This window comes from Fonsecaea monophora (genome assembly GCF_001642475.1).
Source record: "Fonsecaea monophora strain CBS 269.37 chromosome Unknown Scaff65, whole genome shotgun sequence".
Lineage (NCBI taxonomy): Eukaryota > Fungi > Ascomycota > Eurotiomycetes > Chaetothyriales > Herpotrichiellaceae > Fonsecaea > Fonsecaea monophora.
The window spans coordinates 129,151-144,060 of record NW_019173996.1 but is presented as its reverse complement, the minus strand read 5'-3'; the positions used below and the strand labels follow the sequence as shown (position 1 = coordinate 144,060).

The following is a 14,910-nucleotide window of genomic DNA, read 5'->3' as shown; positions in this document are numbered from 1 at the left end:
TCTGTGATGGCGAGAGACCACCGGTCGGCGATTGGAGGAACCGGCCGCAGTGAGAAATCTGAGCCGAATACATGTACGTCCCTGAGAAGACAAGCCGCCGATCCTGACCACACGCCGAATTACAGGCTCTGCCGAGATAGCCTAGATCAGGAGACTCCTCGATTCTTTGCTACATCACTCCATCATGGTAGCGGGTTGTCGTAACATTCGAATGTTGACTGATGGCGTCGTCCAGAAGTACCGGATACTCAAGACATGGTCTTGTATACAGTAATATCCGAGATGAGTAAGGCACATAGAAGAGAATGGACATCAACAAACAAGACAAGACCAGAACCCAATCAGCAGGGGATGTGGCCTTCATTGGACTTCTATAGGCGTGTTTGTATACCGCGCGCTATTTATCAAAGAAAGAGAGTCTAGCAGGACTAAAGTTTCCACTGACTTCAAGCAACTCGCCCATTCATTAGTGACCATTTTGGTTGTTGTGACCATTCTGACCATTCTGACCGCTGTGGCCATTTTGGCCCTGACCATTTGCTTGCTTGGCCCTGAGCTGTCGCTCGCGACGGCTTTCGCTTGCGGGATCGAAAAAGGCTATAGGTAGTGTGTCCCATTCCACTCCCCTACCCTCTAGGGGAGAGGGAAGAGGACGAAATTGTCAGCGTGGAGGAACTGGGAACTAGGGGAAAAGTCCAAACTTACGCTTCTCGCCAAACACCGTCGTCCGGATGCCTCTCCTGGGACTATCGTACGTCCCTGGGATGACGCGGTGCGCGGTACATCTGCCGTTCGTAGCAAATGGCGATTGCAGGTCAGTCGTCGGATCTATGAGTCCATGAAGGGGTGAGACTTGGTTATGATTTGCATACCTGTTGTCCCACATGGCCACGCTGCCCACGGCCCATTTCCAGCGCACATAGTGGTCGTCGGCGGAATGCAGGTGGTATTCGAAGAACTCGAGAAGTTTGTCTGTTTTGAGTGGTGAAGGTCACGCCATATGGTTAGCGATAGAGTAGACTTGAAACAGCCAAACAGCCCGTGCACAAGACGAGAGGGAACAAGCCAGGGTAGAAGGATGTTGCAAAAGACCACATGGAGAGACCATTCATACCTGACTCCTTCTTATTGAGTTCCGCGAAGCCCGTCACAAAGCCGGGATTGATGTTCAGCGCTTTAAGCCCGGTGACTGGGTGGGTGCGGACGGCTGGGTGGTGAGTATCGATGGGCGGACGGTTTGGGCCGACACCCCAGAGGTCGAGGATTGTGTCGTCTGCAGAAATGTCATGGTAAGTTAGTAAGTCAATTCGACCAACTTGTTCCTGAGTCTTTCCCGCATTCCCCACCAGAATGCAAACGGGACAGGAGACTGACATTGAAGCCGCGACGTGTGGACGGCGTGCAGTCCTTCGACAAACTTTTGCAAGGCTTTACTCAAGGCATCGTATGTGCCGTACTGCGAGATCTGTGCTCTCGGTATTAGTACTCGCTCTCCTGGACGGTATATCATAGATAAGGCGGTTTGACGTACCCATGCAGTGTCACCTCCAACTTCAGGGTGCTCTTCCATCCGCAAAAGAGAGTATGAGGGAGCTGTGACAACAAATATCAGCTCTAGCCCAGATGCCCTACCGGATGAACTTCAACCAGCAACAAGGGAATGAATGACGCACGGTTGATCTCAAAGGATGTGTCGGCATGCCAGTCTCCCTGAGGCTGTGGACCGTCAATTCAATCCAATACGCGAAGCAGGGCGGTGTTGCGCACCCAGGGAGTATATTTCAATATCTCACGGTGGTCCTCCTGACTCCCTTTGATCACCACATGCTAGAATCTCTTAGCTGACAACGGCCTTTGTCGACCTGCATGTAGGGAGCTAGCTACCTTTTGAGTCTGGTTGAATCTCGATCAGCAACACTTCTGGCGAAAGTGGTGTCTTCAAATCAGCCATGACAAGATTGGACGTACCTTCTGAGCCGGATGTCGGTCGAGAGTTCCTATCAACCGCACTCCCTCAGTCCCCATGAACACTTCAGAGAATTGAACCGGGAATCACTGGAAGAGTTTACCATAGTGCTCAAAAAGCTTGTACTGTCCCTCGGTCGTGAGGTCCTGGTCGCGGAAAAACACCACGCCCCTCTCCGTGACGAGCAGGGCGAGTTCGTCGAGCTGTTTCTCGTCCAACTGCGAGAGCTGGACGTTTTCCAGCAGCGTGCCGATAGATTCGGTCAGGTCCACGCGCTTCGCCACCGCGAAGAGGGCTTTCTTCTCGGGATCGGCAAACAGCGCGCGGTCCTTTTCCGGTTTGATCTCCTCGCGCAGAGGCTCTGGCGGGACCCAGTCCTTGATCTTTGCGTTGAACCCTGGATGCAAAGTGACGGGGAAGCCCGAGTCAGGGGAAACAAATTTTCGAGCTTCGAGGTGTGCCATTGCAGCGGAGGGCGATATCTGAATGGTGCTATCTATACAGAGGGACGAGAGGTTCGAAAGTATCTTTCAAGAGAACTCCCTGAGAGAGGAACAAAGGCAGCACTAGCAACGATCGATTGAGATGAAACAAAGGTAACCTCTCGATAAACAGATGAATTCTCACCAGGCGCAAAACACCTTGTCATCTATCGCAATCAGTCACTTCGCCATGAATCCCCTCATTGCGTGATAGGACTATGCCAGCAATCATTGGGGAAACGGCACATGCCTCTGATCTCCACGTGGCCGTTCACCTTGTCCTGTAAAGGGATGTAGATTCCAATTGGAGGGAATTCTGGATGGCGCAACCACAGGAAGCGATCGCGTCAATCCGAGACTGGGTAAACTTGACATTGACACAGTGTTCATGATGTGTTTTTATATTGTCATTGCAAATCGATATTGGAATTCGGGAAAGAGATAAAAGGCTTGTATTCAGCAGACGGGTTTGGTAGAATTCCTTGCGAAGGACGCGAAGTGATAAGGCTGGAAATGACGGCCATGTCTCCCCTGGATCGAATCCGAGACTGACTTGGGCGAGTTGGCTTGATCATCTTCTCCAGCATGAAGCGTTAGAACAGCTCGCCTCGATTCTCCCTCTATACCCGTCAAAGTGACTCTATCAAGTCATGGAGTCAACAACCAAAGGACCCAGTCATTCTCTTCAAGTCGAAAAAGGGAATTCTGGACATGAAATTCGGTAAACTATCCCTAATAGAAATATTAACGTAAGTTCCTGAATAGGGATAGTAACTACTAAGGAGATCTAGCGCCTCTTTCTACTAATTCCCTCGATTCACCATCCATTACCAAGTACAGAAGTCATATTCCGCATATCTTCATATTGAGGTGACTGCGACACAATGGAAATAGGTAGTAGGGAATGTTTCTCTGATCTGCTGGCCACTGTGCATCATTAGTGTCTGCACCAAGTACTCCTAGAGAAATGATAGAATACCCAAAGAGGAATATTCGACCACCTTGTAGAAAATGTTTCGGCATTAAAAAAACGACAGACCAATCCCAGAGTAAGTCTGGAGGGGCTCTATTCGTCTATGGACTCGGCAAACACGTATCCTATACACGTAGCCCGTCTCCGTCTGCTATTAAGAACGCCGGCTATCCAAGCTCGTTCGCATTCCTGGCTAACTATGTACAACCACTCATACTGTTTCTCCCATGTAAAGCCACCGCACATTTGGTGCCCATGGACCGGCCTTATTCAAAACCGCCCTATCTCTACAGTCGCAACGAGGGAGCGACTTGATTAACCTAGTTCACAGGGACGAGGCTGTGCTTCTCCGACACGAGCCGTGGAATATTCGTCGGCTGTATATGTACAGACCCTCCGACGTTGACCAGCCCGAGCAACAAAGTCTATCGCTGAAATGCAAAACATCAACAAAACAATGCTTTATGGCCGCTCAGAAAAGACCAGCTTGCAGTGATCCTGCCATCAGTGTTAGCGATATAAATGGTTCAATAACAGCGATTGACTCACCTGAGGGAAAATGGTAGCAAAGACCTCAATATCCTCGCTGATGGGAGTGGGCTCATGCTCCCAGTCCAGCAAGATGCTAGCCTTTCCAATCATCGCCATCAAGTTCAGCTGAGCGTAAGTCTGCCCCAAACAGTAATGAGGCCCCGTGCCAAAGACCAGCCAATTCTTGACCTGCTTGTCGGCATCTCCAGTAATCCATCTCTCAGGTTCGAAGCTGTCGGGGTTGGGGTATGCTTCAGGATCATGGGTGGCAGGCCAGATTGACGGAATAATCATGGAACCTTTCTTGAGGGTATAGCCTTCAGTCACGGGGAAATCCTTCTTGGCGACATAGGGCACCAAAATGACTGGAGGACGATACCGCAACGTCTCCTTGACCACCGCTCTCGTCCAGACCATCGACTCCAGCATATCCATGTCAAAGGGCTTGTTGCGGTCGCCACCACGAAGACGGAGGTTTTCCTCTCGGACCTTGTCCAGGATCTCTGGTCGATCAGCCATAATCTGGAACAACCAAGTGCAGGCGCTCGAGGTGGCGTCTTGCGACGCAAAGAGGAAGGTAAAGACGGTTTGTGATATTTCAAAGTCCGTAAAGTCGCGAAGTAATTGGGGTGGTTTCTCAGAATCGTCCACCTTCTCGCCTCGTTCGATGCGTTCTCGATATTTGGCAGAATCCTGTATCTGCTTGACCCATGCGTCCAGAATGCATGTAATGCTACCGCCGGCAGCCATTCGCACTTTGGATTTGGCTGCACACTTTGCAAATTCGACCAGGACCATGTCTGCAGCCTTCTTTCCGTACCAGGTCTTGGTGTAGGGGATGATGATGGGGAAATTAACGAGTTCCAACGCAGCGGTAATCAGATAATAGTCATGGGCAATTTTCTTGACCACTTTCTCGCTCATGTAGTGTCCAACAAAGGTTCTGCACGATACGGCGCACATGAGTTCGCGGAACACGGGCATCCAAGGCGTGGCTTTCATGTTGTTTTCCTTGGACATCTCCAGGAAGGTCTTGAAATACTTGCTGTAGACCTCCTCTTGACCGGGCAAATACATCTCCAACGCTTGACGCGTGAACAGTCCGTTCAATCCCTTGCGGTACTCGACGTGGGCTTTTCCATCCAAAAAGACCCAGTTTGTGGGGCGAAGGAGTTTGGGCGCGACATCGACGACGGTGGGTTTGACGAAGCCTGGCGAATTGAAAACCTTTCGTGCCATATCACGGGTTCCCGCAATGACAACAAATCTGGTAAGACATGACGGTTAGCAAGCCAGGCCGATGTTGCGAGCAAAGCGCCAATTCTGCATACTTGTGGAAAACCGACACACAGCTCAGCTCTGCACTTTCCCATTTCTCTTTGTACTTCCTAAAGTCCGGTCGCATCGATTCGAGAAAGGGGCCGATGAAGGGCATTTTCCACGCAGGGCCGACGATGCCATGCTTGCGCCATTGGTAGCTACCTGTACGACTGGTCAACACCCCGCCTCAAACAGCATTCACTGCAATCATGGTGCTCACATTGATCGTAGGTAGCCAATAACAGGAGAATTGTCAAGACAACAGTCCAAGAATTGAGCTGCGCCCATACTCTGCCCAAGACACCAGAGGCATGGGCCGCCTGAAGCGTCAGATCTGCATTGGCGAGAGGAGAAGCAAAGCTCGTAGCATTTGCGAGGACGTCCATGGCGTATTGGCTGGGGGGTTGGTGTGAAGGGGGCCGCGGCAAACGGGTTGACTTGAGGACCCGATCGAATGGGGGCGCTGTGCCTTGCAGCTGGGCAAACGTCGTATCACGAGGGCGACGTGTCGACGACTTGCTCGTATAAATCCTCCTCTTCTGACACACAAGTTGTTTAGAGTGTGAGAGCGGACAACGACGACAACCACAACCACGAAGACCACCAAGATAAGAGAGGACGGGGGGTTGGTTGTTTGTAGGGCTTTATTTTTACGAGGTACAACCGGAAATTCCTGAGGGGGCATTGGCCTCTTCACCGCCAAATTTGGTCCATGAATTAGAATTGGCGAATTGGCTCCTTCCATTGGATGCGGACCCGTTGTACGATTCAATCTCCCCCGTCGGTTCATGAGTTTCCCGGATGGCGACACTGTTGGTCCTATCAGCCAATCACCCGCAGCTCATATAGACACGCACAACCATCAGTCCACAGTGAGTATGAATACCTCGTACTTGGTCCCATAACAATAAATATATATCCACACTCCAAGCAATCATGTGAGATGTTCTATTCCACAACTACAATGCCACAGGGTCCAACTCTACGAACAGACCACGAATAAAAGGGGGAAGCTCAACTAGAGAGAGAAAAGAGAGAGCAGAGACGAGACATCGATACATCGTGTCCAGTGTGCTCCATTCAGTATCCATGCCATCCATCGTTCCTACTCGTAATACGTCCAGCCCAAAATGCAGAAAATAGTCATGCCATGCTTTTCTTCAGACCTCCAAACGCCCTGTCATACTCCTGTCATCTCATGCTCTCTTTTGATCTACGGAATGTCGAAGATCGGTTTGAGCTTCTTCAGCAATGCCCATTCATCTCGCGTCACCTCATCTCTGTAAAATTCCTTCAGCGTGTCGATCGACCTGCGCGAGATCAGAGAGTACAGCGTGTCCTTGTCTTCCAGCTGTCGTCCGTACATAGGCTGGTTGGGTCCTTCAATCTTGACTGCTACGGACGGCTGGCCCTTCTTGCAGATCGGAATCGCCTTGTGTTCACGCTCAATCGATGCGCTGTGTGCATGTTAGTTTTCTCCATCTATGGTAGCAGGGGATGCTGGTTCACTTACACTCTGCCCAAGGTAATGATTTCCTTCACACCGGTGACCGGATTCGTCTTCACTACCGCAATGGGTGTTAACGGCCGCAGGGCACCCTCGACAACGTCCACGCCCACGACGATGGGATCCTTCTTGTTGAAGACCTGGATAGGGCTGAGCACGCATGGGAACACGGCATGCATCTTGCTCTCTTCCTTCTTCTTTTCCCGCAGCTCTTCCATGTGTTTGGTAAAGGCATCGAACAGGTGATAGATGATATCCGCGGTAAAGATCTTGATGCCGTTCTCCTCCGCGTACTGCTGCGCTTCCTTATCGACTTTGACATCGAAGCAAAGCATTACCGCGTATTCTCTCGCTTTCTCTAGCATAGTGCCCGCCATCATGACATCTCGCTTGTACACCGGTCCAATGGCGATGTTCGCCACGGGGATCTTGCTCTGCTTAAGGAACTCCAGTAAAGCCTCCAAAGAGCCCAAGGTCGAAGCTTGAACGCTGACACCTCGGTTGTCTTTGGATATCTTGCTGAGCAGACTTTGTAGATCCGCCATGACGTCGTCCATCAAGTCGTCCTCATCGTCTTCGGGTCCAACCACCAGAAGCCGAGAACCTGCAATGGCCTTTTCCAGGTCATTGGCAGCGATCTTGACACCCAGAGCTGCCTTGCACTCCTTGTTGTGCACATATTGCGACTTGAGGCGGAGCTCCTTGAGCGGCGCAGGTGTAAGGAGCGCCCGGATATTAGTGGCAATAGGCCCGTCGGTGCCGCAGAGCACAATTCGGTCGCCTTCATGAAGAACGCCATTTGACAGTACCACATCAATCGTAGTCCCGAGGCCTTCAATCACTTTAACTTCAAGAACAGTACATTCCACCTCAGACAAATACATCAGGCTGGATGTCATCCGTTCCTGAGTCAACGACACCAGCAGCTTGAGCAGATCCGGGATGCCTTCGCCTGTATGTGCGGAGGTTGGCACCAGTGACACGTACCGGCGCATATCCTTGTTCTCATAGAATAGTTCGGAGTTGAATCCCTCTTTCGCAAAGGCAAGCTTGGTCTCAGCAAGTCGACTCTCAAACTCGGCCACCACTCCCTTGGACTGGAAAGCAAGACTGTCCTGGAAGCCATTATTATCAATTTTCTTCCAGCCGTAAAGACGGTCGATCTTGTTGAGGGCCACGATGAACGGCGTCTTGCGGTCGCGAAGCAGTTTCATGGACTCTAGAGTCTGCGGCTCCAGGCCGTGCATAATGTCGACAACGAGGATGGCAATGTTGCAAAGCGAGGAACCGCGTGACCGAAGATTGGAGAAAGATTCGTGACCAGGAGTGTCGATAACCAACAAGCCCGGCACTTTGAACTCAAATTTGCCGTCTTTGTTGACAACAGCTGTCTTCTGTTTCAGAGCATCCACGGGGAAATAGGTTGCACCGATCTGCTGGGTGATGCCACCCGCTTCACCTTCTTGCACATTTGTCTGTCGAATTTTATCCAAGAGCTTCGTCTTACCCGTGTCGACGTGGCCCAGAATACAACAGATAGGTGAACGCAGGTTATCCTTAGACCGGGCCGCAAGGGCCTCTTCGTGAGCCTTGGCTCTCCTGGCGGCTGCTTCGGCTTTCTTCTTTGCCAGCGCCCGCTGGGTGGCAGTCTTTTCCTCGTCCGAAGAGGATTCTTCTGATTCCGTGTCGGATTCGATCGGCCTCTCCTTAGGTGGACGCCCAGAATCCCGTATAGGCAGGCTTGACGATGTGGTTGGTTTGGTCACTGCTCCATTGGTTCCAGTCGTCTTTGAAGCGCTGCCATTGGCGGCTGACTTTGATGCACCTTTGGCAGATCCAGCGTCTTCGTCACTTGATTCAGCATCCCAACTCTCTTTAAGGTCTTCGTCAGCTGCCTTCTCCCAATCGTCAAGCTCCGAAGATTCGTCCTGTTTTGCAGCATCTGCTTCGGCTGCAGCAGCGGCGGCGGCGGCTTCCTCAGCCTCCTTGGCCAGACGTTGGCGTTCTGCTTCCGCAGCTTCAGCCTCCTGTCTCGCTCGTTCAGCAGCGGCTTCGAGGTCAATCTCTTCCTTCTTCGGGCCCTTCCGCTTCTTGTCGACGGCGGGTTTCTTCTTCTCTTCGACACCCTCGGACAAACCTGCAACCTTGACGCCGGATTCTAGCAGTTGTTTAAGGCGAAGTTCTTGTTGCTGTTTCCTTTTCCTGTCAGCCTCTGAGAGGAGTTTGCCTTCTTTCTTGAGTTGTTCCTTCTTCTCCTTCTCCTTCTCCTTCTTTCGCTGTCTTGCCTCAGCTTTCTTTTTCTCCTCTTCCGCTTCCTGTCGCAGGCGCTCTTCTTCGGCGGCCCTTTCGGCGGCTTCTAACTTGGCCTGCTCTTCTCGCTGTTTAGCAAGAGCCTCCTGCTGCTTTTGAATAGCAGCGAGATGTGCAGGAATTTTTCTTTTCTTGCCCGATTTGTCCTCTTTCTCTGGTGCGGCGACAGGGGCTTCGGCCTTCTCAGGAGCGGCTGGCTTCGCTTCCTCAACCTTGGGACCTGGCGCCGGGGCGACAGTCTTTTTCTTTGCAGCCTATTTGCTCGTTAGTATTGTAGCAACCAGATTAGTGACGGTCACGTTACCTGTTCTTTCTTTCTCTGCTTCTCACGTTCCTTCTTCTCGCGTTCCTTCTCCTTCTTGGACTTCACGCCCTCGCCAGCGTCTTCGCCATCTGCATTGGCAGGTTGCTCGTCCTTTTCTTGTTGTTTCTTGCCACCCTTGGTCTTCTTATGAGCGTTGCCCGCAAAGACATCATCATCCTCATCATCAAAAGTTGCTTCGGTGGGTGCTTTCGCATCCAGGTCGTTCTCAGGTTGGGCCGGGGTAACACCGTCTGCATCTTCGCCCTCGACAAAGTCATTGACAACCGGTTTGCCTTTCTTTGCACGTCTGTCTTTGTTCTTGCGCAGAGCTGCCATCAATCCTCCACCGCCGTTTACCTCCTCAGCGGCATCGTTCTCGGTTTCTGCCCGTTTCGCATCTTCGGTAGCCTGGGCTATCGGATCCACGGTCTCACCGAGCTCGTTCTCCCAGTCGTCGGCCTGCTTTTTGCCGCCCTTCTTCTTAGGTGCCATTGCAGAGGTTGAGCTGGGGGATGGATTTTAAGGATATAAAGCGTTCACGGTTTAGAGGCGGCGACATAAAGTCGTGTGCAGTTTTTGTCAAGGTTGGTGGGGAGGCACTTGGGTGACTGGTGGCGTAGAAGCGGGTAGTGGCTATTGGGCAGAGGCTTGGATCTTTTCGTTCTTCGCCACCAAATTTTTTTTAGGGGAGAATTGTACGGGGGAGTCGGACTTAAAGGTTGTGAACACTGGGGAATTATAGTAGCAACTAGAAATTGACAAACAAGCTGAACGGATGGTGGTGGGGCAATGAGAAGAAAATAAAGTGACGTTCAATGAAAGAAACAGTGCGGGCGGAGGTTCGGCTTCGCTGCCTGTCTTGGCACTTCTTCGCTAAGAGGCAGCCTCGTCACCCGTGAGGCTCCCGCCAACTGACCTTATTCCACAGTCGCCACGAGACAGAGGTGACCCGCGCTCAGGCTCACAATTGAAAATAAGGATTATCCTCTCTGGGGAGGCTAGGAAAACTATCTGGACACGGTGGTGGATCCTCAGCCTGATCATTCCTCGTTCAGCACTCGCAACATGTATTCCAGCTCCAGTTCCCCAAGGCTGCGGTAGGAAGGCACCCCATGCGTTTGATGACATGAGAGGTCTCGCTGTCCCGTCTTTCCCATGATCAAGATCTTGGTGGATACCTCATCAGCTTCCTTATCCAAGCAATCACGGCATCCACGGGCTCCTCCGTGTCCCCCAAAGTCTCCTTTACCAAAGCATTGAAACTGTCCAACATCTCTGACCCTCTGAGGACATTGCGAAGGTTGTATGGCCCTTGATCGATCATCATGAGGAGTCGGTCTCCCTGGACATGCATATCTCTCGGCCGGAAAGCTGGGGGTTTCCAAAGATACGCCTTGTTGTCCGTGTCTCTTTTCTTAATGGGCACCGGTTTGATCGGTTTCCTGATCATATGGCTCATTTCTTCTATGAAGTGAAGTAGTTTCCACTCGTTATGCTTTAGAAGTGCAAAATGGAAAATGGTACCATCAAGAGTGCAGCCGTAGAAGCGAGTTCGGTCTGTCTTTCGGAGTCCCTGTGATGTATCGAGTCGGAAGCGGTGGATGTGACCTGGAACCGTTGCATGAAAGGCAGGGACCGCATCTGTGGTTCCCTTGGTCAGCCCGGAAAAGCCAATGATGTCCGTGCCTCCAACGTCGGCGGAGGCAAAAACGGCAGTGGAACCATCCAGGACGACAATGTCCTTGGCATATCTCAGCTTGGTGTCACACTTATGATGGTGCAGTGCATTTTCCTTCTCCACGAGCACGAATAACGAATGTTGTTGTGTGGCTACGCAGATGAGCGAACCTTGACAGGAGATGGCGTTCGCATATGACGGGAGAGCGTGCCTTGCCAACGTCTTCCATCGGCGTGTGGACCAATCCAGGTGATGTAACACAATTTCTTTGCCGGCAGCAATCAGGAGAGACGACATCTTGTATGCACATATCGCAGTGATAGGCTCACGGCTGCTGAATGCAAGTTTAGGGGTGGCATCAGGTTTGCCCTTGCCCAAGCTTTTGGCGTTAACACAGACAACGCGCCCAGGCCCTCGCGCACCGGGTACAGTGCTCGCTTGCTCCAAAGCAAGCACCAGCCATTCGTAGTGATTGTTTCCGTCGGTCGGTGCCCAATCAATGAGATCGTGGATAACATCGCTGTCATCTCCGGTAACGATTGTTGAAAAGGTGCTGTACTCTGAATCCTTCGATTTAGGATATTGTAAATTCGGGGTGATGAGCTGTAGTCCGACTCGTTGAACCTTATCTAATAGAGGACTGGAAATGTCCTTTCCACTCTGGGTCTGAGTCACCCCTGTGTGCCTTCTTGTTCGCATTTCCACAGGACTGCCTTCTTTGGAGAACGCCACGACAAACCGCTGGAGGAATCGCGAGTAAATTAAACGCTTGGGAGTGCCATTGAGGTTCAAGTGCCTTGCTATTCCGTGTTCCTGAGCAATCACGGAACAGAAAAGCAAGTCCTCTGCAACAGCGCATATCAGGAAGCCTCCGGGTTGTTCGTCTCCTGATGCAAGCTTCGGGATCCGATGGACGGCATTGACCAGTGGCTGGGCCGAAGGCTGATCACTTATTAGCAGAGTACGAAGGACGGTCAAGGACAGGGTTACCTTAGTTCGATCTGTCACCCACAAAGGAGACATAGTGTAGTCGACCACGGCGGAATTAGGATGGAGTGTGATTCGATGAAGCGTGTATTCGCAAAGCACAAGTGCAGATGGATAATGCGGATTGCCTGGTTCACTCTTTTCTTCGACAATCTGGACAGAAGTTGCCCCAACGCGATACACGTCGTCACATTTCAAGGCTATGCGAGTGTTAGAAATCAGGGCATATATCAAAGATCTTTATCCCATACCTGTTTTGGAGGCGTCATCAGAATCCACAGTAAGTTCCAGACAAATGACTGTGCCGGAACGTAGACCACATAACAGCAGTGTTGGGCCAATGGTGGGCTGCTTTAGCGCGACCAGGGAAGACACAGCGGAATTCTCGACTTGCGCACTTAGATCCTGAACTCGGAATTCAAAAGCAAGTTCTAGTGTTTCGGTATATCCCAATATCTCTCCGGTTGACGTCCCAATTAGAACCAACTGCGAGGCCTGTGCCGGGATGCAGCAAATCACATTGGGAACGTGTCTCAGTCTCACAGAGGGACGGCATGTGAAGCAACTCAGCCCATTCTCTGAGGTCTCGATATCGATCACACAGAGTTCATGACCTGAGCTGACGCGGTTCGCGGTGACAATGGCTTGATCATCGGCGAAGAAGGCTGAATGTGTGATGCGGGACTTGAGGTGACTCAATTCTCTGGCTTCTCCATCAGCGTCAATGGATATGGCGTGCGCGCCATGGGTAGTCACTTGTACAACGGTGTTCCGATTGATAACCGTCGCAGCAAGCGTGGGGTGGTCGAAATCGAATCCAGGGTGGCTCTCCGTATCCGTAAGTGAGATGTCTTGAGTTTCTAACTCGAAAGCGACCATCGACGAGTTGGTTGTATGAGAAGCTAGTAGCAGTAGTTCGTTGGCATCCGGTATCTCCAAGCTGAACAGCCGCTCTACCAAAGCAGCCTCCGGAAACGACATTTCCCAACCGATTTGCGCTTCTAAGCCGTACCGAATTTCAGACACTTGTCCATGTCTATCACAAGGACCTGAACATGCATAGAGCCTGCCTGGTGTGCCTTGCCACATGGAAGGGTCTTGAGAATCGATGGCTATCGGAGGTCCGAGGGCAATATCATTCAGTGGTGCGAGTGTTTCAATACGCTGAATGCGTTCCGGCGATCCTCTTGCTGATACGTGGAAGACGCCTCCGTCTGTCAAGCTTCCACCCACTATGATGATATCGCCGCCTGTTCTGGGGGGGCCCGACAGCATGCAGAATGCCGTGTCAACGCTGAAACCAAGATGCCCAATGGTGTTGTTGGTGCTGAATTTGGTGCTGGATGCTTTGTCGATGAGAAAATTCTTCAAGAGTCCATCTTCTCGCAGAATGACAATATCATCGCACCGCTCGAGGTACTGGTTGTGGCGTCTAGGTCTTACCCATTGGACCCACTGCAGACTTGTGTTTATGTTATCCATGCATCGACAGTAGACTCGTTTCATTTGAGAAGATTGGACATTCTCATAGTAACTGATGCCAGATGCCATGACAACGATGTACGAGAAAGGTCGCGTCGACGGAATGAGCATCAAGGGTAACTCATCTTCTCTCAACCTGCGCCCACTACAGGTCATTGGCTGTATCGTCTGCAGGGATTGACGAGTGTCCCATCTGTAGAGGTATTGATGCGTTCCCTGTTCCGCCTCTCCAGAGTAGACCAGCAGGAGCAGAATGACCTTGGTGGGATCGGCTTCTGGGCTGCGTAAAAAGGTCATCAAAAGGATCTTGCCAGCAACTTGAATGAATCGTTGCTAAGTTGGTTAGTTTTAGAACCTCTCGTGAGGACATAGACACATACCTCTTCGGAGGGACGGAAAGAGGTGGGGTTAAGGGGGTCCCATATATCAATCTCGGATTTGATCTTATCCACGTCATGTAGCTTGAAGACTCCAAAGTAGCCCGATGGTGAAGCAACGGCTAGGGCACGGGATCTGAGGCATCAGTTAGCCCACAGTTCACAGGAGCTGGAAGCTGCTGGCAGGCATACTCGGGATCAACTGCGATATCTCGACATTCTCTGGAAGGCAGATCCACTCCTCCCAAAAAGGGTCTTTTTGCGAAGATGAGTTTGACGTCTCCAACGACATCTTTCCTTGCATAGACGTAGATTAACTCGTTGTCTTTGGTGATGAGAACAAGAATTTGTGGCGGCTCCGTCTCGTTTACGGGTTGACCACGAATACTGAACTGCTCTTGATCCCGCTCTTGTTTCAGTATCGCATCGACAATTGGAACAGACTTCAACTCTGCCGAAACGATTCTAGCATCAGTGATTGTTGTGCCAAAGTCTAGCTTTGCAGTCAAGACGACCAATTGTCCACTGTCTTTGAATTCGTGAAGCTGGACGAAAGTTGGGCCAACAAAGACCACATCGTTGTTGGAAGGAGAACGAATACGGGCAGGGAGGATCCATCTGATGCTGGAGCTCGAGCTCAGAGTCCTCGACAAGATGCCTACGCGGTCTTGGATGGCCAGCCGAGGTTCGTCACGCCCTTCCGCCCATTGCCTTCGCTGAAGATGATGGCTCTTGGAGGCCATGCTTGACAACGCGCGACGGCTGAGGGAAGTCGGGGAACAAGAATGAAGTAGAGCTTGAATGGAACAGAGCAGGATGATGATTGTGAGGATATGATGGAAGGAATTTTCGTATAGGTTATTGAAGAGGCTGAAGAAGTGAGGCGAGGGGAAACGAGAGCGGCAGAGCTGAGGTTGATATACCCCGTAACGAGTCTGTGTCCGCGTCTCTGTGCGTGAATCGCGCCCTGGCTAGATTTTGTTACAGTATTGC

The 14,910-nt window shown here is 51.3% G+C and overlaps 4 protein-coding genes across 4 annotated transcripts; all 4 read right to left on the bottom strand.

Annotated features, from left to right (window-relative positions):
- Positions 1-466: 466 nt before the first annotated feature.
- AYO21_07965 (hypothetical protein) lies at positions 467-2,430 on the bottom strand (the record flags this gene model as incomplete). Its single annotated transcript, XM_022657917.1, has 8 exons — positions 467-597; positions 706-972; positions 1,115-1,273; positions 1,375-1,465; positions 1,532-1,593; positions 1,674-1,716; positions 1,969-1,997; positions 2,070-2,430. 8 exons carry the CDS (start codon positions 2,428-2,430, stop codon positions 467-469), a joined length of 1,143 nt encoding a protein of 380 aa, XP_022509811.1.
- Positions 2,431-3,883: 1,453 nt separating this feature from the next.
- Positions 3,884-5,658, bottom strand: AYO21_07964 (hypothetical protein; the record flags this gene model as incomplete). Its single annotated transcript, XM_022657916.1, has 4 exons — positions 3,884-3,919; positions 3,971-5,219; positions 5,284-5,434; positions 5,493-5,658. 4 exons carry the CDS (start codon positions 5,656-5,658, stop codon positions 3,884-3,886), a joined length of 1,602 nt encoding a protein of 533 aa, XP_022509810.1.
- Positions 5,659-6,485: 827 nt separating this feature from the next.
- On the bottom strand, positions 6,486-9,885 carry AYO21_07963 (hypothetical protein; the record flags this gene model as incomplete). Its single annotated transcript, XM_022657915.1, has 3 exons — positions 6,486-6,729; positions 6,786-9,343; positions 9,394-9,885. 3 exons carry the CDS (start codon positions 9,883-9,885, stop codon positions 6,486-6,488), a joined length of 3,294 nt encoding a protein of 1,097 aa, XP_022509809.1.
- A 667-nt stretch (positions 9,886-10,552) lies between these two features.
- On the bottom strand, positions 10,553-14,660 carry AYO21_07962 (hypothetical protein; the record flags this gene model as incomplete). Its single annotated transcript, XM_022657914.1, has 5 exons — positions 10,553-12,013; positions 12,062-12,258; positions 12,310-13,873; positions 13,921-14,053; positions 14,110-14,660. 5 exons carry the CDS (start codon positions 14,658-14,660, stop codon positions 10,553-10,555), a joined length of 3,906 nt encoding a protein of 1,301 aa, XP_022509808.1.
- Positions 14,661-14,910: the final 250 nt, after the last annotated feature.